Source organism: Colletotrichum acutatum, assembly GCF_030867785.1.
Source record: "Colletotrichum acutatum strain CBS 112980 chromosome Unknown BDZ83scaffold_38, whole genome shotgun sequence".
Taxonomy (NCBI): domain Eukaryota; kingdom Fungi; phylum Ascomycota; class Sordariomycetes; order Glomerellales; family Glomerellaceae; genus Colletotrichum; species Colletotrichum acutatum.
Window position 1 is genome coordinate 67977 of NW_026849032.1, and position 26897 is coordinate 94873.

A 26897-nucleotide genomic window follows, 5' to 3' on the forward strand; every position below is an offset into this window, starting at 1 on the left:
CCCCCCTCCCCGGCCGGTCCCCCAGCCCGCCCAGTCACACAGACCTGGCTATGACAGAGAGCCGACAGAAAAGAAAGAGTCCAGGCTCTCAATCGCCCATGGCCAGGTCCAGACTCTTATTCCAAACCAGCCCGCGGGATCCCCATCATCGTGTCGGATCGTACAAATCGGGGTTTGTAGTGTGGTACAGCCCACGGCGACTCCCGTTTTAGTCTGCATGTCCGGTCTGGTTCCCGCGAAACCTGTTGCACAATTATCTATGCCCACTTTCTATGGGACCATGGGTAGGAGAGAGAGTGAGAGAGAGAGAGAGAGTGAGAGAGAGAGAGAGAGAGGGGGGGGGGGATTGAGAGGGAAAAGATTGCAATGCAGCAGGCTGTTTGAGAAGGAGGAGCCGATGCCGATGGGAGCCTACGGTATAGCTGAGTCAAGCTCCTACCTGCTTTAAGTAGAGAACCTGCGGATACGTCAAGCCCGCACAGCGTAGCATCTCCGGGCCTCTGGGGTTTGGTCTTTCACAATACAGTGGTCCTGGTAGTGCGGTAGTGTACCTCATAACGTGGGGGAAAACGTTCGCCTCACTCCAAAGACGGAGACCCTCAGTAATCGTCCCGTCGCAATTATACCACCCCCGCCGCAGAATCTTGGACATGATATCGATTTCGTACGGATACCACGAAAAATAAGTGGCAGGAATTCAAGGTCCGTACCATGGATTCAATTGAAGATGGTGGTCACTCCGTACCCTTGACGGTAAAATCTGACAGTTGCCCACTCAATTGCAACGGTACATCATCCGCGCTAGCTTCACTTTTCGACGAACCCCAACATCGAATTGAGTTTGACTGAAAGGTCACATGTTGCAGTCGATCCCACAGAAATTCCGTGATCAACTGTGTGGACAATTCGCGCATCTTGACATCAATTCCAAGTAACAAGAAACCGGCAATCGAATGATACGCGCCTGGTGAGCCATGCGACGAGGAAACCTTGCCAATTAAGGTTTGAGGTCGCAGTTCGAGTCGTGATCCCGACGCTCGTCCGGGTTCATCCCTTCCAGGGTCAAGCCACAATGTGGATGTCGCCACCGGAAAGGTGCCACAGCTGATCGACGACATGTCTTGGATTCGCAGTGGAAATGGCATGTTAACCAACTTTTTCAAGTCCTGCTTTCTGCCTTCATCTCGCCAGACCAAGTGGGAATTCAAACGCATAGGGCGGTATATGGGAAACGGAGAAAATCTGCTCAGTTGACCGGTCCATCCGCCCCAACTCTCCCGGTAGCTGTCATATCGCCCAGGCGACGCCGCTTCAACTCCAAAATCATGAGCAATATACACCAAACTCTTTCGTAGAATTATACAGCCAGATTAGGTACATTGAGAAGCAGCATCCAGATAACCAACCATCTCAGCGCTCGCCATGGCCTGCATATGCGGCTGTTGTCGTAAAAACATGTCCAACCGATCGTAAACCACAGAGTCCGGATCCAAATCAACTAATGCCTGAGAAGAGAAGTCCTGGCCATGTCGCCAGTAATGCCAGTGCCGGTTATTGTTGATATTGTGGCCTCATGGGCGGATATCCTGCGATCATCGCCATTCCGGGCCGCATGGCCGGCACTGATCCTGGGCCAGGACTCTGGACTCTATTGAAGAGCCCGATCAGCCTTCTTCCGACGGAAGGTTCCAGCTCGGTGCCGTCTCTCGCGATCTTGACCTCGCGGTTCGAGTTCCATGGATTACGAAGACCCCTGGTACGGTAAAATGGCAGTCGTGCCGTCGACAGCCATTCGAGTTTGAAGGGCTTCCCCCAAGCCTTGGTGTTACCATCGCCTTCTTGATTCCCGCTCTTACGGCTGCTCGCATCGCTTTGTTCTACCTCGGTTTCCTCTTCCTCGTCACCGCTTTCTCCGTCCTCGCGCTCTGCTTCCCAGAAAATGGTGCCCCGGGCCGAGTCGTCAATGATCCTGCCCTTGGGCGCGTATTCTGTGGGTTCGGTAGGAATTGCCTTCGGCAAGTCGGCGTCGTTAGCTGACTGTGCTTTGGGGGCAAACTCGATCGCGGCGTCCGGGTCTTCGTTAATTTGAGAAGTCATTCTCGCGTATCCGAAATATTCGCCCGATTTGTTCGCAGAAAATACCAAGTAGACGTTGTCGACGGCCTATAGAAATAAGTTAGAGATGCAAGACTAGACCTTCATGATGCTGCTTACATTGAAAGCAGCATTCAGTGTATCCTCGTTGTGAGACTGGGTCGCCCAGATCCCCGTCCTGACGCTGAGCTCGAGATCCTCCACAGTCAGACTTTTCAGGATGAAGAACTTGTCCTTCTGAGATGTTGCTTCTACTGCGGCGACGGGCTTGACGTCATTGGACTCTGCCACTGCGACTTCGGTGGTGGCTTCAGTAGCGCTTGGCGGTGCAGCAACGTCGTGAGGCGTTTGCGATCCAGAAGAGGCCGCTGGGCCTGTAGGTGCTGTGACACCTGTTGCGCCTTCGACAGTGCTCTTGCGCAAGCGGCTGACCAGTCGAACGGACTGAAATTTGGAATCGTGTAGCTTTTGTTGAGCTGTCACGCATGTTTGTTCGTCTTTGAAGTTGGCGAATGCACAGTTACTCTTCGATATCAAGAACAGGGACTCAAGACCGTTCGCTTCCTTGCACACGTGGTGGACGAGGTTCATGAGGTCGGTTTGAGGCGGAAGATTTCCAACCCAGATCGCATGTCCTGATAACGTTGTCAGCGAGCAAGTTTTGCTTTTCGAATTGCAGGAAGACCAACCACTTTGGCGCGGTTTTCGCGGTGGCCCGCGTACAACCCCGGACCGGCCCTCACCCACATCTACAATTCGGTCAGTGATGCTTCTCTCACACGTTGGCACTGGGCGTGCAATACCGCTTGACCTGTGGCTTGAAGGAGCGTTCATACCGCTAGGGTCGAGTCCGTTGGGCATTTGAGGCATGACCCTAGGGTCACTGTGCCCGGTGTTCGCTCCCATGTACTGTGCCGAGACCATGGGGTTGTGAAGAGCTTGGCTCTGGGAGTAGTGGCCAGCTGGAGGATAGTAATACCCTTGAGGGATCTGATTATGCTGCGGGTGGTTCATAACCATCTGGTTCGGGTAGTATCCCATGTTTGGGCGAACTTGCTGCTGAGTCGGAGAGAGCTGGTTGGTGTAGTAGTGCTGCATCTGATGGTGCTGCGGCATGTAGTATTGCGGATTTCCCATGGACATCGCGCCTTGGCCAGGATACTGAGGAGCCATCTGTGGCATCTGCGGCATCATCGAAGGCGAGGATGTAGCCGGGCTAAATCGCTGCTGTTGATGCTGCGGCTGGCCACCAGGCACGTAATGCCCATGCCTCATGTTTGGCTGGGGCAGCGCGTTCGCCATGTTGTTCATGTTGAAATTGCCGGGGCGAGCGGCTGCGGGCTGCTGAGCCATGTCGAGCTGAGACGAAAAGGCATGTTGCGGAGGGCCGTACTGCTGATGCTGCGGATGGGGGATGCCTTGAGCTTCCATTCTCGACTTCTCGTCTAGATAAATCGGCGAAACACTCGTAACGTTTGCGTTTACGCCCTGGTGAGAGTCCACAATAGGATACTCGGTGACCTTGGGAGGGGACTGAACATCTCCCATTTGTATGGTGATGGTGCGCGCTGTATCGGAGTTTAAGCCGCCCACAAACTGTCGTAATCGAGTTAGCAAAATGCCCAAACGTCGGCGGCCGGGACCAACGGCGCCAGCAAGCCAGACTGAGGTTTATCTAGTAGTTTATACCTTCGGCGAAGCACTAGTCCAAGCCCCCGGAGCTCTGGGTCGACTGACAGCTCTAACGGAGCAAAACCCAGACGAGAGGAGAGACGGTCAGGATGTGACGGGAAGTATGTATGATTCTAGGCGCCACAACGAGATTGAGCTATTTGCGGTAGATGAGTGAAAGCCCACGTTGTGGCCAATGTGGCTAGTTTGCACAGCCTTTGAAGGAAAGGGGGGCTTCTCTCTGGAAAGTCACGCTTCCGAGCGCCCAAGGGTATATGTGGCAGTTAACCCTGCTCAGGAAGGAGCGCGTGCGATGTGTGGCTCAATGAAATTCCTAGAAGGCGATCAGCTCGTCTGGGCGTCCAATACCAATGCAGAGAAGAGCCCGAAGCAGGGGGGACTGCGTAGTCTTTGGTACCGGGGTGAAGGGGGGGAGCTGCCGAAGATGACGGGAAGGACGAAGAAACGAGACGCGAGGGGCTAGGTTAGGGAACTCCAGGCATGCATATCGTGTGGAGAGGTGCGGCTTCAGTATGGTGCGGTTGCCACTAAACGAGGGCTGTCTCTTACCTGAACTTCGGGGCGCCGACACAGGGGTGACTCTGTACTGGTAGATCGATATTCTACGAGTTGCGAATGCAATGCTGTAAGACGAATGCGAGCCCGGGACTTTGACGAATAGATGAATCCAAGTTAAAGTGACGATATGGTGTTGCGCGGGAGAGGACGTCCAATCCAGTGCGATCCAAGGGAATAAAGGAGTATGGAGAGTTGACGACTGAGATGCCCCCAGTGGCAAGACGAGACTCGACCGGTTGAAAAAAACCAAGTCAACGTAAGCGAGGTTAGACAGAATAGTCCTGGCGTACCAGTTAGAGGTTGCTGTGGTAGCTGCGTGATGAAGGAGACACTAAGAGTGCCTCTTCACCCAATGCCCAATGATATTTATGGAAGAAAGAAGGCAACGGCTATCATGAGATCCGGGCAGTAAAAAGAGAAAGGCATGGAATAGCAGCACAAGGAAGGTGACGAGTTACCGACAGGATGGTGGCCAAAACCCAAGGGCCGGGTATCTTGCACAAGCAAGCAGAATGTGGAGGCTCTAAGAATCCTAGTTGCTTGTTGAGCAATATGAAAGCTATGGGCAAGCGGCGACTGAGGCGTAGGGGTTTGAGAGAAAACGTTGGAGGAGTTGTGGGATGCCAAAAACGCACGTACTGAAGTAGTGTAGATGGTGCAGGATAATGCCCACAGTTTCGAGCTCGGGGGAGCTGTCGAGGAGGTACTGAAGCACTGGAGGTGGGTTCCAAGATTGCGCCGTTGGCCGACTTGAGGAGGGCTCCGAGATGTAGGCGGCAACCACTTCGCCGCTATGCGTCCGTTGTTGCCGTGGTGTATGTGTCGCACCTTTTCTTTTCAGAGATACCACCAGGAAGAGGCCGAGATGGCAGTGCTGATGAGCAAGAGAGGACTGCCCGACTACACTACACCGAGGCTGTTGGGAGAGAGAAGACAGGACGAGTCGAGAGTCGAGTCTGGGTGAGCGACGGGTAAGGCGAGAGGGAAACGACCGGGCCAGACAGTGGGTTAAGTGGCGTTCGAGGAGGGGTGGGTTTAGAGGGGAGAGGCGTGTAAGTGTAAGTGTATTTGTGTGTGTGTGAGTGAGAAGCCAAGGAGCAGAGGAAAAAGCAGTGCAATTGGAGATGGAGAGACAGAGATGAACAGACAGAGCCACAGCTTCCCGCTTCGTGGGATAGAATTGGCAAAGGATGAGAGAGAGAGGGAGAGGCACAGAGGTACAGAAGTAGAGGGTCTTGCTCTTAGGCCTGGCCAGCCCAGATGGAATGGGGAAGAGGTAGGGATGAGTATTGAGGATCGATGAGGAGGAAGAGCAAGAGGGCACACCGCACACCGTAAGGAGGGGGTGGCGGTAGAAGGGGCGATGCGGGTAAGGGGAGCATCCATGATGTGGGAACGAACTGATGTGCATGGCCAGGTGCCCGTTCTGGAACCAGTAGCATCAAATTGGATGAAGAAAGATGGGATTTTTTTCTTCGGTTCTTGGCTGCCGCTCTGAGATGTGCAAGGGACACAGATGTGGTCGGGTGGCCCTCCCACTTGGCCGGGCCTCGAACTAAACTAGACGAAAGTAGCTTGTCACCTTGTGTCAACAGGGATGGACTTGTAGATGGAAGTCTTGTTTTTATGATGAATACGACAGCATGGGCACTCAAGTACGAGAGTTATCGAATCACGATGAAGGCGGAAACTGCGGAGAGCGAGGAATAGAGAGAGAAAGAGAGAGAGAGAGTGTGTGTGTGTGTGTATGTGTGAATAATGTGTAAGAGATGGTGAGATAGAAACAGAGGAAGAGAACTGTCCACCTATCAGGCACCTTATTTGGTCTAGACAATCGTAGCTCAATGATGACATGAAATAATGATACAGGTATCGACAGATCGACTAGGTAAGTATGAGACAACCTCAGTACAGATGGAGACGTCAAGAAGATAGGTAGCGAATACCTTGGATGGGCTGATGAGAAAGAGAGAGCGAAGCGCAGAACAGAGCAAAGCAGAACAGAGTGACAGAGGACAGACGAGCAGGGCGGCAGGTGGAGGAATCCAATGGACAGCGACCCAGTCTTCCATTGCATTCGCCACTCGACCCGCCGAGCCACTTTCCAGAGTCAGGAAGGGGAAGCATTCTGTGTCCGAGTACGTAGCCAAGTAGCAAGTCGTAAGTATCCGTAGCGCGAGAAGGTAAGGAAAGGTACCGTGGCCTGTGGTCTGTGGCTGCTTCCGCGCTCCTCTCTCGTGCTATCCTTCCTGCTGCCAAGTACTACAACGTGCCGACTTGACCTGCCCTGCTTGTCCTGCCTGCCTGCCGACTGTTTAAAGATTTCAAGATCATTTTCAAAAAGGTGCAAGGGGATGGGGGAGGAAAGAACAAGAGCCCCAGAAAAGAAGAACGAGAGACAGGGACCGCGCTTGCTCGCCCACTTGTTCGATCTCGCTCTGGTCTTGGTGTCTTGTTAGTCCCGTGTCTGGCCCGGACGCCCAGCCACATTGGTCCTGGGCCTCCCCCGGTCGCCCAAAGTCGCCTCCCGGTACGTATCGCTTGAGGTACTCGGCGCGGTACATCCAGTGTACAGGGGACAGGTACAACCGCACCTACTATCTATACGTTCACGTACCTAGGTATACGTCGTATTTCCATGAGCTCCATGTGCTCCCTGCAATTCAAACTTTTTTATCTTCCTGCTTTGGCGTCTTCTTCTTGACTGACGTTGGCTTTTCCCCATCACTTGATGGATCGCTAGCCTCAAATTCTAAACAAGGCGTGCCAGGCGGGTGGCGGGTACATGACTAATAGGCATCGCATTCGCAGCTGTGTACTATCAATAGATGATCAACCCCCTGCTATTCGTAGTGTCAACGCAGCAAAGCATCGGAATCCTCGAGGCCCTTCAACAGATCGTTGACTGCTTTTCATTTCTTTTTCTTCGCTTTTGGGCTTGTTAGTTTGGCGTTGGGTACCTACTGCTGCGCAGCTGCGACACGGGATCATGCGGTACTCATACAGAGTACAGCACCCAGTTGCAAAGGAAAAAGGAAGCATTGGGCTGCTGATACTGGAGCCCACAACCGCATCTCCTGGTCCAGGTCCCTAAACTTCGCCCTACATCTCCAGCTTTGCCCAATTGGCGTTAAGCTTCAGCTTGCCGTACCCCCGCCCTCGCATCACCCTGACTTGAGTTTGGGTAACGAGCAACGTGCTCAACTGGTGATCTGGGGGCGGCTATGCGCTTCCGAGGCCAATAGCAGGTGTAATTCAGAGAGTGAGCTATTCAGCATCGGCGGTGGAGTGGTTAGAGGAAACGTGCGCCTACTATGCCTACGTATCCGTACAGCGTTTGTGTTGGCGAGACCCATCCCTTCTGACCAAGCTACACTGGTGTGAGGCATGGAGGATAGTCTCATGTCTCATTTCTGCCTCAAGGCATGGGCATGGCAATTTGAAATAAGGCCTGTGACGCCTACCTACTGGCTCAGTGGCCGCTTGCCCAGGATCAACGGCTCGACGAGCTTCGCCGTCACATTTCGAAAAGTCATGACGTATATGACCGTAACGGTCGCAGCAAATTGAGTGTTCTTTCAGCTTGGAAAGATGTTCAGTGTCGCGCTTGCAAGAATCTGCCCTGAGGCACTTCAGGCCAGTCTCTCCCATCGGTGCCGGAACATCTACCCTTTTCAACCAAGGCCTTGCTGTAGTGTCCAGGCGTCAGTTGGCTGTCAGGAACGCAGACGACCGTGACGACTTAAAATTTCCAGCGCGAAACACAGTACAAGTGGTTGAGGACAAGGGCGTGAAAGGGGTCGAAATGTCTGGCAGATTTATCCATTCGCTGTGGATCGAGGGCTGCATCGAGAAATCCGCCCTCCTCCCGTCTAAGGCCCCAGACTGCATGGCCGTCCAGTAACAAAGCAACAAAAGATATCAGACTTGGGAAGCGTCGCGCTAAGAATGTAAGAGGCTCAAATTGCAGCACAAGTTGGGTTGGCTGTGAGCCGCACGAGGGAGACATTGTGCGGGGAGACCGGTGGTCTAGACCATTCTCCCCTTACCCAGATAACCCGCAAGTTGTAACACGCCCAGCACATCTGGATGATCTCTGGGCAAGAGAGGCCTGTAGGTTAACGCGGGCCCTCGGCCCATTGGTGGTCTGATCATTCCACAGCCCCCAAAAGTTGTTTCTCCGGCTCGCCAACGGCAGTGGTAAATTGTAGTAAGGTAAGCCGGCCAAGCGTCCAAATCCACGTGGTTGGGGCAAAAGGTGGCACAGACATCGATTGACCGCTGTCGAATATCGCAATCGATGGTGAAAGATATGCTACGAAAGCTTGGTAGATGAAGAGAGGAAGCGGGAGTACACGAGGGCTGGACCAACCCCGGAGCCGGAGTATCAGGTGGAAGGCTGAAAGTGGCCGTCGAGGTAGGCCGAGTGTGCCTCGGTTGGAGACGTTTGAACGTCGGAGTATCATAGATGACCGAGTGGACTCGTACAGTGCCAGCGAGAGACAACGATGGAGGAGTTGGGGGATCAGACAACTCCATCGCGTCGGAGAGTGTGCGACGAGTCGGGAGTAACGAGACCAACGAGACAATCGAGAAGTTGGAGCCTTGGAGTAAAGATTTGCAGCGGTACGGGGCACGGCGTTGGTGCCGCTGACCAGTAGCCGTGGTTCAATCGCGAATCGCGATTGTGTATGTGTAGGTAGTGGTAGTATGGAGCCCGCGCGGTTCACCCCACGTCCAGTCCACTGTCACTTGTCAGCGTGCTTGACGCGGTAGGATGCCATAGTGAGCCGCCGGCGGTCCTTTGTCTGAGCGGTTTGGCGGTTTGGACGGAAGCCGAAGTGTGGACATTCCAAGTAGACGGGGGGAGTAGTGGAGGAGTGAGATGAGGAGGAGGCTGGAGTCGTGGACAGGGGCTGTGGCGGAAACGGGAAACTTCACAGTTACGTAGAGTGAACTTGAGTCTGAGGTGATGGTGAGTTGGTGACTGATCCGACACCGACCGCAATGCGCAGCTGTCGCCTCGCCCACAGTGGGAAATCGGTCTGGAAGGAACCCCACCTGCTCCGCTATTCTGCCCCACGCTCCAACTTGGAGGGTTCAAGGCCAAGGAAAGAACTGCACCGTGACATTACACGCAAGTGTGCAAATCCATTCCCGCTGGTTCTTGTTCCCCTTCCACCTTCCACTTCAAGGGTCCAAGCATCATGACTCCATGAGATGGAGACTTGGAGCATTGGAAAAACTCTGTCTTGAGGAGCTCGGTCTCTTACCGGAGTGTCTCCGAGTAATGCCAATTTGCAGACTGCGACTTCAACCCTCCAGGACGGAAGGTATCTTGGCACCTTGGGTATCTCTCTCTAGCATTGCTGGACATGGAGTCAGCTTCACAAGTGGTTTTCAGGGTCCAAAAACTCGATGTTCGATTGAGTATTCTATTGGGCCAAATGGGAATAAGGTCATACACACAGATACCTTGGGTACCTTGGAGTGATACCTTAGAGTTTGGGGGCCACCGGTGCTTGTTTGCATCGTCTTGGCTACCTCACCTTACGGATAGGCACTTTCCCTGGGTAAGCTGACATGACCAAGTTTGTCCCTGCTATTTGCCTTGTTCCTCCTTCCCACCAGGTTCCAACTGTCAATTGTCTCGCCTTGCCTCGCCTCGCCTCGCCGCATATCTCTCGGCTCCTTCCTCCTTGAAGTATTGCTCCAGTCTGCTTGCTGTGACATTGGAGACTACCTACCTTACTTACCTCATAGGTAGGTAAGGTAAGTACTTTGGATACGTGCCTTGCACCGTACAGAGCAGGTACCTGGAGAGGTACTCGGGAAGGCCCCCCCCCGGTCCCCTTACCCGAAATCTTTTGCAACCACGACTATCCAAAGCCGCCGCGCCAAATTTTGACGGCACCGTCAACATGGGATTCTCCAAACTTTTCGATTTTTTCTCAGACCTCCACTTGCATTGCGTCCCCCCCCACTGCCCTTGGAGGTCTCCTCCTCTCCTCGCCAGCAGGCCTGATCCCTTCATTGACGCCAATTGGCAACACGAAAGCCTGCAGCGGCAGCATTTTTCCTTCTCCCGCAACCATCTCGAATGCTTGTGGCAAAAAGGCCTGTCTCAAGCTTGTTGGGAAGCTTTCTTACGGCACTCGCAGCCAGTCACCCGTCAAGCCATTGTCCAATCTCATCGTTTCTTTCACCTAGATACACCTCTCCGGCGCCAACCCCGACAGCCCGAGTCATCGCCCGAACCCTGTGCCTGAGCAACAGGACCCTTACCCGTCCACCGCAACCATCTGGGTCCAGTTAATCGTGGCAAGTCTAGTGCATCTATCCAAACTTGTGACAGCCGGAAGTTCCTCTCCGGGCCAAGTATTCGGTCATTACTTGTATACAACCTGCCTGCACTAACATCTCTGGCAATTTGGCCGAGATCCAATCACTCTCCGGGCCATCGCAATATGCTTCAAATGGGGTTCACCAGGAACGCGGGGCCGCCGGAGGTGGAAATGAACCAGAAAAGCAGAAAAAATCCACGGCGCACGCCGTCCAAGGATGCGAGCATGCCAAACTGCCGTTTGACGCCAGAGAAACCGCGCGGCCGAGTATTGCGGCTTGCCGGTCGGAGTTTCGCCACAACTGACCAAGGCTCCAGCTTGACCGGCGCCGATCCTTTACCCCATCCGCACCGAGATCTGCGTTGCATGTGGCACGCATCCTCCGAAAATCGTCACTGCTACCACATTATGATCCGGGGGTGAGATCATGGCACGCATGGCTAGAACCCGTCCAAGCAGTAACATTGAGGGTCCTTCTTGCACCCCGACCCCGGAAACATGCCACCCGAAGTGCCATGGTCAATAACCTATCCGGACATGATGCGGCGCTCTACTGATGGCCAGGCACTTCAGGTGTGCTTGCGCGAGCCATCAATATCTGGAGAAGAAAACGCCCACATGGCTGAGCGCATCAGACATCTGAAGGCCTGGCCGATCTAGGTTCAGCTTCATTGACGACCAGCACCAGAGACCTCGCCTTCACGGCCGCGGCGCTTTGTCTTCAGCCGCTAAGGCTGGTCTGGCAGCTTTCTCCGCAGCTAGTCTGCCGTTACGGGACACAAATGAGTTGGCTAATGCAGTCTACAGTGGCCCGGTGCAGATGAAAGGAGAACGGCATTCGACCGAGAGACTAACACAAAGTCGTTGCGTTCCGCATCACCTTGGCGCGGCATAACCTCATCAACTTGTCGGAGTGGCTCCAGTGGTTGGTTTGAAATCCGTCACTCGAAGATTGGTGCAGCGGCATATCCCATGTCAATGACAAAACACAGCAGCCTCAAATGATGATCAGCCAAAGACGCTGGTAACCAGGCGGCTCAGACTTCAGCACTCCCTCTCGCCAACATGGTAGCTGAGGCACTTGGACACTTGGCCAGTCGCCGCGATTGCATGGAGAGAAGCAGCCACTCGAGACAAGAACATACAGGTGACATCGCCTTGACATATAATTCGACTCTCGGACGTAGGACACGCAAGTGCGGTCTTCTACTTCACAAGTCGAAGCCTCGTTTCTTCGCAACCAGAACCATATTCCGCTTAGTGCAGTCGGGCCGACAGCTTTCAACGTCAGTGCTTGTTCGGTTCAAAATGACCGAGCTACAGAGGCTGTCGTCCAAGCCATTGAGTTCTACACTTGTCACTGGACGTCGACTTGAATTGACGACTTTGACAGTTCTGTGCATCGCCATCTGACTTGGTCTCGACCGTGCGCCGCGGTGGCGACGCATAATCTGTCGCTTCAAAGGATTGTGTGAGATATCGTTCGCCAGGTGGTCCATGTCGACACGCCTAGCGCCTAACAGAAACTTGAGACTCCCCGGCTGCACAGTAGCAGACTTGATTTCGTTGGAGGAGCTGTCTCCGAAGCCCTGGACGATGATGTTAGTGTGTGTAACCACATCAGCGACCCTTGCCGTTACAAGCCACACACCAGATGCAACATCAGCCACGTCTAGCCCAAATACGCAACGATTATCTGTACATCCCATGCACATCTGACGACGATTGACGACGATTTACATCGACCATTTGATGTATCTATATAAACTCATCTCAACTGGAAATGGCAATGTGACTGACGTAATCACGCGTAATGGCTATTCTCGAGATGGCAAATCCCCTGATCTGCCGAGAACTAGCCATTCCCCTCTCCAATACCGTCATATCGGCATCCTCTCCACAATCGGCATGGACCGAAGATAAGATGCTTTTTTCCCGTCTTGGAGTGACACGCCTCTCTCGCCAAGCTCCAGCCCATTGAGGTTGTATTAAGACGAAAGATTCCCTGTAATGCTCATCGGCAATGCAACAAGGGTTCAGCTCTCCAGGCCTGCGACGTCCTGGCCCATGGTCCGTCCCTTCTTCACCACTGGAGGATTAGCATACGTCTCCAGTGGCAAACAGACCACCCGTTTCGATGAAAGCTGAGATTGTTCGGCGGTGCCTGGTGGCTTTGTAGGCGGCGGTGGTGGTGGGGTTTGGAGGATACCTTTTGGAGAGTAAGCTTCCGACGACGATCGCATCTCGAAACTCTCTGGGCCAGTAGCGGCATTGCGTCTGAAGAGGAGAAGCTTATGCTAGATTACGAATCAGTCGTTCGACGTTAGCTGTCAATAGCCCGCCTTCCAGCCCTAGGCGGTCCCTTAGTACAGTCGTACAGTAAAGTAGCTCAAGAGGCCAATAACCTTGTATCGTACAATTGTGGCAATGACAGGCAAGAAAATGTAGAGAGCTCCTTTGCTCGGGTGGCCTCCCCGATAGCCCCGGCGCGGGTCAGGTGGTTGCAAGGCCGGGGGGGGGGGGCTGGAAGCTGCAGTCTTGCTTCGTTCAAGCTACCAATGATACCCCGTACAACAGCTTTCCGATGAGAGGAATGTCTGTCGTTATGCAGTATCACGCGCCAAGCGATTCGGTGCTCGCGGTTTTGATTCATCTAACCCCCTGGCAAAGGCTCCAACTTCCAGAATCTTCCGGAGGCCCTTTTGATACGGTTGACCCGGCCTTTCCGCTGCCCTGTGATAGCTCCCCTCGGGGCGTCTAAGACCGTTTCGCTACCGACATCCCGGATCACAAAGGCTGGGGAAGGGCTCTACCCGGCTTCCTTTGGCGTGGCTGTGCTCTCTATCTCTCTCGCTGGAGAGACACTCTCATAGATCTCATAGGCAGACAGACTTAGGTGACAGACAGAGGCAAAACCAGGCCCTACCAGGCGGTTATCTCAAACGGGGTGGGCGCCGAGTACGCGGTATTTCGCCACTTGCTCTACCTATCCGTCCGTGGTACCCCCCAAAGAGCCTCCTTGCCTTCGTGCCCTCGCTAACTCGGTCCAGCCCGTACCCGTAGTCTGACAGGAACGGGCGGCCCAACGTCCAATACCCGTCCGCGATGTCCTTCCTTTCCCTCTGCCCGACTTCGCCTGCTGCGCTTAGTGCCGTTTCTGGAACCTGGAGCCTGGACCTGGATCTGGACCTGGATTGGATCAATAAGCTAGGCTTTGCCTACCCATGGCAGACGGTTTGGAACGGCTCGCTCTTCTCAAGACGTCTAGCTTACCAAGTACGGATGGCAGTGCGAGATAGATGAAGGGATTGCCGCATGCCCAGAACACAGCTGTAATGCGCAAAAAAAAAGCGAAGCGGACGTGCTACGTCTGATTCGCTGGCGCGATGGACGCAAGTCTTGCAGAGTAAAGCACCAGATATCATCCAACGTCAAGTGATGATGGGTGTGGTTCTCCCAAAGGGAGATGTTGGAACATTGAAGCATTCGATGCGTTCATTCCGTATTCGTACTCGTCCCTGTTAGACTTCCTTCCCCTTGGTCTATGGCCTAGGGCATGCCGCGGAGCTGTGTGGCATCACATGCAGCAGAAAAGGGGTCAAAGACTATCGGTTCGTCCTGGGGAGCCGATGCGTCCTGCGAGGCGAAATGAGATATCCCTGCCTGCATTCCTCTATTTCCCCCATGATTGTCCAAGGGCAGAATGAACGACCTACCAGATCTTCTAGATAGCCTCGCAGCTTGAGATTCACAGGGGAACTGCCAGCATGAGTTGCCAAGGGGACTTTGGTTTGCTGTGAATACGCGGGCTTAAGATTGAACCGCGTACAGTGATTGATCAGCTGAACAAGTGCCTCTTTGGCATTGCTACCTGTCTGTATTGTACAACGCCACCCCAACCGCAACACTTCCCAAATCCCGTCATGCCCTTAATCCTTCTTCAAGGGGAGAAGGACCTCCTCGATGCCGTTCTTGGTGATGACCATCATTTGCAGGTGGTCACCGACCTCAATGTGTCTCTCGACCGCTCCGTCAAACGCATCCTTGACCAGGATCTCGGCCTCCTTGCGCTCCAGGGGAACGCGGGGACGCTCCTGCAGCTCGTGACCCACACCGCTGCCCGGCACGTACTGGTTCTTGAAGTTGACCTGGTTGTCGAGGAACGGTGTGATCAAGCTGGCGGCGGCACCACCGGCGCGGGACTGCTCTCTCTCGTAACTTCCGACGGGGTCGTAGGAGAAGACGGCGCCGACACCCTCCTCGTCAAGACCGCCAAGGATGGCGTAGACGTAGTAGGGAAAGAAGCGCTTCTGGTAGAGGATCGTCGAGAGACGCTTCGCGCAGGCTGTGACGCTCATGGGCTTGCCGTGGCGGTAGCGGTAGATCTTGCAGATAGTGTCGAGGCGGTCCTTGAAGGCCTCGCCGTCGGCAGCGAAACCGACGACGGAGAGCATGATTGTCGCATCTTCTTGTGTTGAGGTGGTGCCGCCGATCTTGAAGACCTTGGGTGTGTATCTGGAGTTGATGCTGTAGCCTGAAGTGCTACGGGTGTCGCCGGCTACGATGGCGAAATCGGCGCCGGCGATGGCGAGGGTCGAACCGCCGTTGTCCGTGTAGCTGGAGCACAGGGTAGGTTAGCTTTTGGGCACGATGAGAGGGTCGAGGGAAGCTCCGTACGGGTTGAAGCGGTGCTGCCTGAACTCGCCGTTGGCGGTCTTGGGGGCCTCGGAGAAGGAGTAGTTGGGCCCGTTCATCAGGGGATTTTGGCTGAACATAGCCATGGCTGCGGTATCTGAAGAGAAATGGAGATTATTCGTTATCGTTCGTGAGGGAAATGCCGGTCGTCAAAAGGGTGGTTATCGTCAATTCGATGAGGTTCGCTCGTTGGTGGGGTTGGTTTGATGGGACGTCGTTGCTTTGATTGAGGTTCAAGGCTGCTACTGCTGAGTGCTCCGGTGCACGCGTCAAGCTGGCAGCCTTGCTGGGTGGGTGATGGTGGATGGCAGGGGTAGCTAGCTCACCTGATGACTAAGGCAAAAGAGCTCAGGAATGGCAGGAGCTGTGCAGGGATGTGGCTGCTCTCAGATGGGAAATTTGGGGGAGGCTTGCAGACACCACTAAAGACAAGGTATCGTCACTGTGCAGCTGCCAGCAATTAGACGCGAATTCCAAGGAAACCTCCCCATCGTGAAATGCTTCAATAAACCACGAAAGTATCGAATCCTTCCAACCATCGACCAAACTTCTCGCTACGGGGTCTAGAGCCCTACGAACTCCCGTAAGATGACCCGCGACATTCGGCAGCGGGCGCTGGAGAAGATCGCGTCGCTCTCTGCTGCCAGCTCGCGTACGTCGTTCGACCGCTCTGATCTCGACCGATTGTGCAAGGCAACCCAGGCTGCTGGGAAGGGCGTCAATGGCTATTCTGGAAAGCAGAACTTGTCGTCTCTCGGGAGATGTCCCATGGTAGTGCACTTCTCAACATATTCCATGCGATTGGTGTCGTTGTATCTCGTAGTGAGCCATGGCTAACAAGCCCCCTATTTCTGTAGACAATTCGCGAATTCGAGGTCCTCCTATCGCTATGCAAAGCCGCGCCCGCTATTCAGACGAGCCAGAGCGCCCAGAAGCTTGCCCATCAACTGATTCCCTATATTCTCGAGGCCCACGTCCAGGTGTTTGTTCCGTCGCCCTTCTTCCGAAAGGTTGAGCCATCACCGACGGAGGCACTGGCATTCCACATCACGGCCGCGCTACTGTCTCTCGGCTCCCACTACGATGATCTGTACGAGATGATTTCCGACAACATCTGGGCATTCGTCAATGCCTGCGATCATGCGGTGGATCACACTGTCCCACCTCAAGCGGACGACGAAGACCCAAACTTGGAGGACGCTATCAGGACAGCTACAATTGCAGTCTCGCTGCTTGGCTTCCTTGATGCGGCATCCGCCCAAGCAGACTTCTGGAGGGCTGGAGGTAGACTGGCACTGGTTCAGCGGTTCAGAGATATCCTCTCAGAGTCGTTCTTGGTTGCTGTCGAGACGGCTTTTTCTACCATCAGGAACTCACAGTCCTCAGATCGCCATGCCAGAGAGTGGAAGAGATACTTGCGCCACTACTCTGCTGCTGGGCGACCCCTGGGAGCTATCTTGCTTCAAAGAAGTTACATGTGGCTCCTTGTCTCGGGCACCTCGCTTTTGGTTACTGACGCATCCCTCTTGCGCGGCACCCACATCCTCGACTTGCTCATGTCAGGCGATGGGGCTTTCAGACCAGGCTCTCCACGCAGTCCTGACGCAGACTATAGGTCCCTCGACATGTACACCACAGTAGCCGTTGATCAGATGAACTATCTCGAAGCCGGCGAAGACTACCTCAAGCTTGGGTCCTCTTGGCAGCAGAGACTGGCGTTTGCAGTCAAATCGGCAGCTCTCATCAGCTATCTCAATTGCTCGCTCATGAACGAGGATGTTGCAGACGTCGATGTCTTGATTAATTGGCTGGAGGAGACCCTTGCAGACCCTCTCGAAATGGCGGATGAAAACCTGGCGGCAACTGTCTTGAGATCGATTGCCTTGGTCTGCAAGATCTCCAGGGGATACGCTGCAACCGCCAGTAGACTGCTGCCTCGTTTTATTGTGCAGAGCGCGCCCAACGCTCGCACCGTTGCGGTCGCTTCCAAGAGTCTGGCGTTTGTTCTACAGCTCCTTTCTCATGACGCTGTCATCACAACTCTCTACACCTTGGGTAACGTTCTCAGCCCTGGCTCCGACAGATCCATGACGAACGGCACCAATGGTGATCTCGCCGTGGATGCTGCTGCAACGTTATACCCAAATCGTCATTCGACCGGCAGCAGCATCTCCTTGGCCATCACCGGCGAGGAAGAAACCGCAATGGTGTATGGCAACGTCGTCCAAGCCATCTGTGGCATTGCGACTGCTTGCAATGACGAGAAGATCACAGCCTTGGCGCAGTCCATGCTGCTTCAGAAAATTGACAAGGTCAACAGCAGTGTCGATGCTCAAATCGTCAGTGGTGCTGCCGCTCTCGCGTTGAAGGGCGGACAGCTTGAGTTCCGATCGCTATTGAAGGTGTTCTCTAGAATTTGTCATATTGGGGTTGTCGGCCACAAGGACTTCCTTCTGGTTGCTGTGAGTGCCTCTGAACCAATCGTCTTTCAGTTTATACCCAATCTAACAATCACTAGGTCATGAAGGCGCGTACATACATCTCAGCGAACCTCCACCGTGGATCTCCCCTTTATGATATTTACTGGGAGCATCTGCTGGAGAGCATCATTTCCATGGGCGACGTTCACCAGTCGAACCACACCAAGGAGGCCGATGTTCAGCTGGCTGCCCGAGAGATTGCGGAGCTGCTGCATCCCTTGGCTGTCTTCATGTCCACCAACGATCTGGCATTCAATACTATTACTGATGACGAGTCGCACTCAATGATCAGAGATGCTTGGTTCAACATTGTTGTCCACGGCTTCACTACGCAGACCGACATGGGCAAGACCTATCTCAACGAGCTTCGAATCATGGCCGTTCACTCGCCCCCCTTGGTTGCCGAACAACGAGGGGAGCAAATTGAGAGTGACATTGAGCTTAATACCGTCCTACGCCGAGGCATGAGCTCCGACAGAGAGTCGCTGCAGAAGAGACATCTCACAGAGCTGATTCCTAACAAGGCTACGGAAATCAAGGGATTGAGTTACCGCAAGGTTATCTTTTTGCACGCCGCTTACTTGGTTGAGAGTCTCCGAGCGGATGCTGGAGACTGTACCAAGGCTCTCTCCTACTTCTTGGAGCCCAGCATGCGTAGAGGAGAGGTCAGTAGTACTATGGAGGGCATTGCTGCCGCTGTAGTGGACAAGTATTTACGTAAGACTCTGGGCGGTACGGATGCCACCTTCTCTGCTCAGTATGCTGCCGCACAGCTCGTTGCCATCTTCTGTGGCTGCTGTCATCGGATCGAGCGAGTTCAGCAAGCAGCCTTTACCTGTGCGGACCGCATCATCACTCAGGTTCCTTCTGCTCTCTGCCACAGATCATCGCTCTTCGCCTTGCTGGAACTTCTTTCTCTGATGTGGTCGAGCTGCTTGGAAGCCGAAACAGATCTGTACGCACCACGATCCAAATTCACCTCTAGCCTCGGAGACGTGTCCGTCGAGCTATCCGACGATTACACATTCCGCCGCCATACCCTGGACGTTCTGAATCGCAGGGCCAAGCAATGGGTCTCGAGCGTTATCAGCATAGCACCCCTAGACATCAAGGGTCTTCTACAGACGTACTTGTCCGAGTTTGACGACGAAGGAGCTTACGGCCACATCTCTTTGGGTCGCTCCTTCGCTATCGAGCTTGGCTCTCTTATGCCGTCAACCGACCAAAGACTGCAGTCTCTCGATCGGGTCGGAGAATGCAGCATCAACACTGGATCTGACTTTGTTGCCCAGTACACCACTCGTCAAGAGTACCGATATGGCGAGACTCTCCCCGAACGTGGCAACGAACTGGTCAATTTCATGCAATTGAACCGTAGAGCGTCTTTCTTGCAGTCGTCGGGATCGAGTGCCAGTGACAGTGCAAACGCCGCCACCGCCCTGGCGCATGTCGAAGCCCGCATCAAGAGCAAGAAGACCACCGCTCTTAATGAAGTCCGCGATATCCTGCGCAGAGCTGCAGCTCTGCTTTGCCGCAGCAATCGCGATGAGTCTGCTGTTGCACATTACCTCGTCAGCATCCCCTTTGCCATGTTCACAAAGCAATCTATTAAGCTCGGTGTCTCGTTGTGGTTGGGCGTGATGAACGAGAATCCACATCTTGAGCCTAGACTTCTTACCGAAATTGCCCAACAATGGGAGGCGACCATTCAGAGCGGTCTCGGGCTGTTTAGCCATGCCATGTCGTAAGTCATCAGACACCCTCTCTTCAACGCGACTAACAGATTTCCAGGCACCCTGACCCTTTCTTTCTGAAGGAAGAGTTCGCGCCCAGTGATCTTGAGGCCTTGGCCAAACGCAAGCAGCAGGTGCACAACCTGCTGTCACCCCACATGAGGCTGCTGCAATTCTTCGCTAGCCACTTTAATGCCACCCGCTTGGGTAGCCCGGATGTCCAACGAGTCTTCCTGCGCATGCTTGATGTCACTCTGGATGCTGTGCGATCATCGACGCCTCACCCGATGGCACGAGAACTGCGGTTTCAGATTGTATTGTTCGGACTGAAGGTGCTGCATGTCTGTACCACCATTGGTGCCATCGCGCAATGGCGGTTCAAGGAGAAGATCTTGTCTGCCGCACTCAGCTGGTTCCGTTACGCTCCAAGATGGTCTTTCGGTAGCAACATCCTGCAACTGAAGACGGAACTTCGTCTCTTGACCGACATCGTGGCGGCATTGAAGCATGTTGCATTCATCGGAGCAAACGCTGCAGACACGATCAAGTCCCTGCAGGCCAAGGAGCAACTTCTCGTTTTCCTCCTTGAAAGCGAACAAACGCGTTTGTCGGTGTGGGTCCACCCACTCGGCGAGCCCACCAAGGCTCACGGACAAGCGAATAAGGCTGCTATCGAGGTACGCGGTGACTTTTGCAATCCGGGAACGTTACTAACAATGAGTACAGACTGCCCTCGCACCCCTCATTCGTGTTGCCTGGGCCGAGGACCCGTCTATTGCTGTTGAATTGGTCACTCGATTCCCCTATCCCCGTGTCCAACGCGAGGTGAGATGGCTGTTGATCAACTTCCCGCAGAAGGCCATCTCCGAGCCGGAGGGTCTTCCTATTCTTCTGGGTGGCTCTTTGCCCAACGATGTTAGCTTCCAACTGAAGGTAAGTGACATCCCTGGCTCCCTCTACTTTGGTACTGACCATCCTAGTACCTGTTGTTCTGGTCGCCGGTGAACCCGATCACGGCTGCCACGTATTTCCTGCCTGCGTATCGGAACCATCCTTTCCTTATCCAGTACGCAATGAGGGCAATGGAAAGCCACTCTAGCGATGTGACTTTCTTCTACGTCCCCAAATTGTGCAGACGCTGCGCTACGACGCGCTGGGCTATGTGGAACGGTACATCCTGGAGACCGCTCAATTTTCGCAGCTGTTCGCGCATCAGATCATCTGGAACATGAAGGCAAACGCCTACAAGGATGACGATGCAACTATCGTGAGTTGCATGAGCCTGTTGTTACGTGCGATGCTAACAACGTAATAGCCTGACGCAATCAAGCCTACACTCGACAAGGTTATGGAAAAGATGGTTGCAAGCTTCTCTGATGTGGACAGGACGTTCTACGAGCGAGAGTTCGCCTTCTTCGACGAGGTCACTGACATTTCGGGCAAACTGAAGCCATATGTCGGCCGACCCAAGCCGGAAAAGGCACAGAAGATCGAGGAGGAACTGCGCAAGATCAAGGTTGAGATTGGCGTCTACCTTCCTAGTAACCCTGATGGTGTCGTGATTGGCATCGATCGCAAGTCCGGCAAGCCTCTCCAGAGTCACGCCAAGGCGCCCTACATGGCAACGTTCCGCATCAAGAAGAACAAGGGCAGCCTAGAGGATGTTAATGACATGCTCGAGGATGTTCACAAGAAGGACTCGCCGCCGGCGCAGGAAAACACCATTGAAGTGTGGCAGTCTGCCATTTTCAAGGTCGGCGATGACTGCAGACAGGACGTGCTTGCCCTGCAGATGATTGCGGCGTTCCGAGGCATCTTCCACAACGTCGGCCTGGATGTCTACGTCAACCCTTACCGCGTCACGGCCACGGCCCCTGGGTGCGGTGTCATTGACGTGCTGCCCAACTCCGTCTCCCGCGACATGCTCGGCCGTGAGGCCGTCAACGGCCTCTACGACTACTTCATCTCAAAGTACGGCAACGAAGACTCGCTCCGCTTCCAGCAGGCCCGCAGCAACTTTGTCAAGAGCATGGCCGCCTACTCCATCATCTCCTTCCTCCTGCAGTTCAAGGACAGACACAACGGAAACATCATGATTGACGACGCGGGCCACATTCTGCACATTGACTTTGGCTTCTGCTTCGACATCGCACCCGGAGGCATCAAGTTCGAGCGCGCGCCTTTCAAGCTGACGACGGAGATGCTGGCCGTCATGGGCGGCAGCCCGCACCACCAGGCCTTCAAGTGGTTCGAGGAGCTGTGCGTAAAGGCCTTCCTCGCGTCCCGCCAGCACTGCGAGAAGCTCAGCCAGATTGTTCTGCTCATGATGGACTCTGGCCTGCCGTGCTTCAAGCCCGAGAGCGTGCAGCACTTTAAAGAGCGCTTCGTGCTGGAGCGCAGCGAGCGCGAGGCGGCCGACTTTGTCAAGGACCTCATCCGCAGGAGCGCAAACAGCTACTCGACCGGTGTCTATGACCAGTTCCAGCTGCTCACCAACGGCATTCCCTACTAATCTGGGCTTGCTTGCGCATGAGATCGAGGATGAAAGGGGGCAGGAGGACAAGAAAGAGGGAGGGAGTCTTACTTTGTTTAGTTTAGAATTTTTGTTCATGGCCCTTATGTTGATTCGCCGCTGCCGCCTCTATAGAATCCTAATCCTGGCTTGAGATATTGAATGCGGTTCCTCGCGCCGCACGCCGCTCCGTCGCACCAACAGCACCACACGTCTGTGCAGTGATTTGTTGCGCAGACAGGGACCTTCTCCGTCCTTTAGCAGAATCCGTAGTCGTAATAATAATCATATAAATGAGGTTGATGAATGGTTTTGGTTCTGTTTTCGCTCAACTTTGCGCCACATCGCCGCCATCCCTAACATATCCTGCTTGCTACTTGCGGTCCTTTGTCTTTCCTACCCCATTTATCCCTCCGGCCTCCCCCTGCGCTATACTTCCTTGTCGTCGATCGACAATCCAGAAATTCAAAAAAAAAAAAAAAAAAAAACAATGTTTGAAACTTTCGGAGGATTCTCAAACAAAACAACATCCAAAGACCCTGTCGATCCCCACACTGACGGGACGGAAGGGAAGGTGGGAGACAGCCACCCCTTGTTTCTTTTTGTAGCCAACCAGATACACCGAGTAAACAAACCTAAAATGTACAACAATGGCCACGAACCACTAAATCGCTTTGAAAATGCTAATCCATCCAAGATGCTGCCTTTTTTTTTTTGTGGCCTGATCCTTCTTTTTATAGTCTGTTTCCAGCCTCGTACTCCTGTTGACCTTGTACCATGGCGTCCACTCTTTCCCGCCTTGGGGTGGTGATCTACCGACGCTCCCAACCGTTACAAAAGATACGAAGAGATTGAGAAGATTATGACGAGGGCTACCAGAAGATATAGCCCGTACTTAGTATTACAGAGTTTTGTGTTATGCGGCAACGCTTTTACTACGTGGTTATTGAGTGATGTGCGTATCAACGTTGTACGTTGCGTAGTCGACATGCACAAACGCGCGGTCGACGATGGGCACCGACTCGAGGAAATACGTCAGAACCTCACTGAGATCGTGGCTATCCTTTAGAGGCATGTTGGCATTGAGAACAATGTCGACCTCGACGAAGAGCTTGTCTCCCGCGTGGTATGCCCGCAGATTCTGGATCTGCCTAATGGACGTGGCGAAGCGCATGGTAAGGTAAAGGACTATTGAGGTAGTGATGTTAGTTCATGAACGATTTCACTGAATGTATGATGCATCATCAACTGGCCAATTGGCTCTCCGACTTGCAGTATGTGTTTAAGCTTTGAATAAGGGGAAGAGGAAAAGAGGAAACAAAGGCATGACAAGGGGTGTTATAACAGGGTCTAAGTATAGAAACTGTGGGGGAGACGAAACGGCAGGTTAGAGGGAAGGAGAAGGGGACCAGAGGAAGAAAAGAAGTTACGCACGGAGGTTTCTCTCATCCGAAGTCGCCGAAAAGCCCGTCAGGTTTCGGACATGGTGCATCGAGGTTCCGCTCCAGTTGACGATGACGACGAGAGACAGCAGGAGACCACCGAGGGCATCGAGCCACCAGATTTTGGCGAAATAGCCCACAATGGGGAACAGGATGGAGCCAGTGTTGAAAATAACATCGGTCATGGCGTCGTCGGCCCTGCAGAATGGAGAAAACCACAGAGTCAGTCATGAAAGTTCCCCATGTTCCGTGATAGGCGCCGATCAGGAGGCGGCTACGTAAACCCGTTGCGACGCAAACGTTGAGGTTACGACGAAAGAGGAGCAGGGTGTCAGATCAACTTACAACGCCCGAACGCTCGAATTCTTGATGAGACGACACCAGAGCCAGCATAAGCCCTTGATCACCACGGTACCAACCATAATGGAGATGGCCGGAATGCCGCTATAGTTCCCGTGAGGTTAGCAAGGCGGATTTGTGAAAATTGCGGAGCGAAGGAGACGTACAGTTGAACGATTTCATGGTCGGGCGACATGAGACGCTGGATAGCTTCCAGAGCGACCTGGCAGAAGGATGTAACCATTACGATGGAGAAAACCAGCACGCCAAGAGGCTCGAGACTGTAGCGAGTCAGCACGCGGCTCGGAATGCAACGCGGAGGCAGCATGGCGAAAAAAGTTAAGGGGCGAAAATTGATACTTACCGCTGTCTGCCCACGGGATATGAATGCTGGTCATTTTGGCTGGCGGCAATGAGCCTAGTCGTCGTCCACACAATTGCCGTGCTGAGGAAGTCGAGAACCGCGTCGACCAAACTGGCCAGGACTGAGACTGAAGGTACGGAAACGACAACGAGAATCTTTCCGATTAGCAAAGCCGCGTTTGCGATGAAATTGACCCAAATGGCCAAAGTGACGATGGGGTCGCTGCTGTCAAGGTCGGAGTCCTCGAGCCATGGAATTTCGGGCTTGGGCTGATCGGCTAAACCTTCCTCCTCGTCAGAGCCACTGAGAAGTGGGGTCGCCTCGGTGGACCGAAAAATGTCCTTGGGTTTGCGTTTCGCCTTTTGCTGTATGCTGTTTGCCGAACTACTCTGCTCCGTGCTGCTGTTTTGGGCTGAAGCAGTAGTGCTGCCGTAGGTGAGGCCGCCTCTGGACGGTGGTGAGGTGGGAGTTGGCGACTCCTCGGTAATGGTCTGGGGGACATCGACTGGGCGGTAGGCCGAGGCGTCTAGAGCTTGGTGATACTCGTTGAGCAGATCGTGGGGCACGGATGAATCCAAGAGCTGGTCGATGTAGAGGTACATGCGAATCAAATCATTGTTTCTCTCGTAATATTCGCGGCTTTAGGAATTGGCAATGCGCGTTAGCAATCCGCACCTCAACTCACAGATTGGTACATGCCGAACAGTCGACGGAGTACGGGAGTAATCTGGGGACCCCGAATTGCGCCTGGGCAATCCGGGGCGGCACGATTGCACAGCAGGAACTCACATATGCTTTGGCATAACCTCAAGCTCGGCCTCCGTCTTCCAGTAGCGCTCCCATTGATAGCGCGGGTTGCTGTTCCCGATAAGGCGCATGCTCCTCATCTGAGGGCCGAAGATGAGTTCGCTTAGACGGCGCTCCTCGGCGGCGGAGCGGTGGTGGTGGTCATCGTCCGAGTCCCTATGCAGGAAGCCGAGCAGAGAGGTGCTCTCATGTTCCTCTTCGTCGTGGCCCAGCTGGTGGTAGGCCGGGCTCTTGAGCGACTCTCGCAGAGTGGCATTGGAGCGGTTCCGGATGAGCGATACCAAGGCGCCGCTGCCTCTCGTGGCCAAGAGTGACGGGTCGCTATCGGCATTGAGTACTGAGGGACGTTTGAATGAGCCTACTCGAGGGCTGCTCGAGCGATGATCCTGCGGCGAGCTCATCGTGGCCGGAGGAAAAGAAAGAGAGGTGATGACGGCGGAGGTCGAATTGGGGAGGGAGACGACCAGGGAGGAGGACCAGAGGGAATGGAGTGGAGCTTGGCGGACGGGTAGGTAAGGTAGGTGAAGTGAGATTGAAGTGAAGGAGAAAGAGAGAGAAGAAAAAAGGGAAGAGTAGCCGGCGCGATGCGAGGGAGAAGGCCAAGATAATAGATGAGATTGATAATCTCGTGGTCGGCGTGCAGCAGGCAGCTCCAAGCTGTGAATTGGCAGGTCCCGGCGCGCGTGGACGTGTAAAAAAAAGGCGGACCCCAGTGACGGAGTATGCAGTATGGACCCGGAGGGTCTGAGGAGACGAGCAGCCGGCAAGGTAAGGTAAGGCAAGGCGCGGCGAGACAGTGGGTTGGGGTCTGGGGGGGCTTGGTTTGGATGGGGAGGGGACCTTTTCGAGAGAGCTCATACTCGCGTAGAGCTTCCTGGGGCTACGATTCGACAAAACCAAGAGACGCTTGGGGAGCTTCACGGTACGGGCGTTGGCAGACCCGACCAATGTTGTATCGGAGGAGTGGCTACTGGCGTTTGAACCTGCGCAACGCCATGGATTCTGCTGTAGCTCCTCTGGGCGCTTTTCCCAGGTGAGGCAAGGTCCTGAATGTTTGAGGGTAGGTCTTGCTCTCTCTGTCTCTCCCCTCCTCTCGCTCTTTCTTGTTGACTATTTCGCTGCTCAGATGGGCAATGAGGGAGCTCCCCTGTCATCATCGAGGCAAGGCAAGGCAAGGTAGACAGGCATGGTAGGTAGGTACCTTGGCCTATCTACCCGTACCTACCATAGCAAGGTAGGTACACTTCGGAGTACGGATACGTACAGATACAAATAATACCTAAGGTAGTTTCGAGTTGCCCTTTCCCGTGCACCCGAAGAACGAAACCCCCCGGCCCTGGCCTCAGCAAGAGAGAAAAGGAAAAAAAGGTTTGCCCATTTCCATTTCCAAGAACGCCCCCAGCCAACCAGGTCGCGATACTCTTAATTGGGGCGAGGCAATTGTAGAAAAAAAGACTGGAGCTTTCAGCTGGAAAACGGGGGCGACCTCGCGCCAAGTTGCCTTTTGAGCCGGTGTCGGCCCTTCAGCATTGTCTCCCGTGTCTCGTTCTGCCATTCTGAATGGTCCCTCCATGGACCATAGGCCACCATCTCTTGAAGGTGCTCAGCAAACCACGGACTCTTGGGGTTTCTGGCACTTTGTGCAACATCAAGCCTCTCTTACCTTGGGGGATACTCGAAACTAGGTTTGACCTTTCAGCTGCCGGGTTCATGACTTCATCGCATAACTTCGCCAGCCCTTCTTTTTCTTCTACTCTCCAAAGTCTGAACTCAACCAGAGCACACACACACACACACACACACACACACCTTGTGGAGAGCTCACTGTCGCGCCAAT

At 54.0% G+C, this 26897-nt stretch overlaps 6 protein-coding genes across 6 annotated transcripts; 1 reads left to right on the forward strand and 5 right to left on the reverse strand.

The window, feature by feature from the left end:
- Positions 1–1382: 1382 nt before the first annotated feature.
- Positions 1383–3848, reverse strand: BDZ83DRAFT_281815 (YT521-B-like domain-containing protein). The gene is made up of 4 exons (XM_060502137.1): positions 3784–3848; positions 2784–3690; positions 2215–2729; positions 1383–2163 (listed from the first exon to the last, which is right to left on the reverse strand). The coding sequence occupies exons 2-4, from the start codon at positions 3640–3642 to the stop codon at positions 1552–1554; spliced, it is 1986 nt and encodes a 661-aa protein (XP_060365812.1). The 5' UTR covers positions 3643–3690; positions 3784–3848; the 3' UTR covers positions 1383–1551.
- Positions 3849–4506: 658 nt separating this feature from the next.
- BDZ83DRAFT_281855 (uncharacterized protein) lies at positions 4507–5885 on the reverse strand. The gene is made up of 3 exons (XM_060502139.1): positions 4984–5885; positions 4803–4920; positions 4507–4625 (listed from the first exon to the last, which is right to left on the reverse strand). Exons 1-2 carry the CDS (start codon positions 5753–5755, stop codon positions 4904–4906), a joined length of 789 nt encoding a protein of 262 aa, XP_060365813.1. The 5' UTR covers positions 5756–5885; the 3' UTR covers positions 4507–4625; positions 4803–4903.
- Positions 5886–6004: 119 nt separating this feature from the next.
- BDZ83DRAFT_618305 (uncharacterized protein) lies at positions 6005–6664 on the reverse strand. Its single transcript, XM_060508070.1, has one exon. It carries the CDS (start codon positions 6419–6421, stop codon positions 6017–6019), a length of 405 nt encoding a protein of 134 aa, XP_060365814.1. The 5' UTR covers positions 6422–6664; the 3' UTR covers positions 6005–6016.
- Positions 6665–14523: 7859 nt separating this feature from the next.
- Positions 14524–15643, reverse strand: BDZ83DRAFT_669573 (proteasome A-type and B-type). Its single transcript, XM_060511116.1, has 2 exons — positions 15366–15643; positions 14524–15305 (listed from the first exon to the last, which is right to left on the reverse strand). Exons 1-2 carry the CDS (start codon positions 15467–15469, stop codon positions 14618–14620), a joined length of 792 nt encoding a protein of 263 aa, XP_060365815.1. The 5' UTR covers positions 15470–15643; the 3' UTR covers positions 14524–14617.
- Positions 15644–15813: 170 nt separating this feature from the next.
- Positions 15814–22596, forward strand: BDZ83DRAFT_618315 (phosphatidylinositol 3). Its single transcript, XM_060508071.1, has 8 exons — positions 15814–16154; positions 16241–17845; positions 17902–19607; positions 19655–20273; positions 20323–20529; positions 20577–20699; positions 20732–20863; positions 20912–22596. Exons 1-8 carry the CDS (start codon positions 15972–15974, stop codon positions 22106–22108), a joined length of 5772 nt encoding a protein of 1923 aa, XP_060365816.1. The 5' UTR covers positions 15814–15971; the 3' UTR covers positions 22109–22596.
- Positions 22597–23051: 455 nt separating this feature from the next.
- On the reverse strand, positions 23052–25461 carry BDZ83DRAFT_718930 (cation efflux family protein; the record flags this gene model as incomplete). The annotated part of the gene is made up of 6 exons (XM_060512125.1): positions 23052–23296; positions 23543–23748; positions 23896–23994; positions 24057–24170; positions 24254–24892; positions 25043–25461. 6 exons carry the CDS (start codon positions 25459–25461, stop codon positions 23052–23054), a joined length of 1722 nt encoding a protein of 573 aa, XP_060365817.1.
- Between the last annotated feature and the right edge of the window lie 1436 nt (positions 25462–26897).

Coding starts and splice junctions, on each gene's coding strand:
- BDZ83DRAFT_281815 (XM_060502137.1), bottom strand. CDS start 3,642: ATGGGAGATGTTCAGTCCCCTCCCAAGGTCACCGAGTATCCTATTGTG. Junction 2,730..2,783: donor GCGAAAACCGCGCCAAAGTG/GTTGGTCTTCCT, acceptor CAACGTTATCAG/GACATGCGATCTGGGTTGGA. Junction 2,164..2,214: donor CACTGAATGCTGCTTTCAAT/GTAAGCAGCATC, acceptor TTATTTCTATAG/GCCGTCGACAACGTCTACTT.
- BDZ83DRAFT_281855 (XM_060502139.1), bottom strand. CDS start 5,755: ATGCACATCAGTTCGTTCCCACATCATGGATGCTCCCCTTACCCGCAT.
- BDZ83DRAFT_618305 (XM_060508070.1), bottom strand. CDS start 6,421: ATGCAATGGAAGACTGGGTCGCTGTCCATTGGATTCCTCCACCTGCCG.
- BDZ83DRAFT_669573 (XM_060511116.1), bottom strand. CDS start 15,469: ATGGCTATGTTCAGCCAAAATCCCCTGATGAACGGGCCCAACTACTCC. Junction 15,306..15,365: donor AGGCAGCACCGCTTCAACCC/GTACGGAGCTTC, acceptor CCTGTGCTCCAG/CTACACGGACAACGGCGGTT.
- BDZ83DRAFT_618315 (XM_060508071.1), top strand. CDS start 15,972: ATGACCCGCGACATTCGGCAGCGGGCGCTGGAGAAGATCGCGTCGCTC. Junction 16,155..16,240: donor CTCTCGGGAGATGTCCCATG/GTAGTGCACTTC, acceptor CTATTTCTGTAG/ACAATTCGCGAATTCGAGGT. Junction 20,530..20,576: donor ATGTTAGCTTCCAACTGAAG/GTAAGTGACATC, acceptor TGACCATCCTAG/TACCTGTTGTTCTGGTCGCC.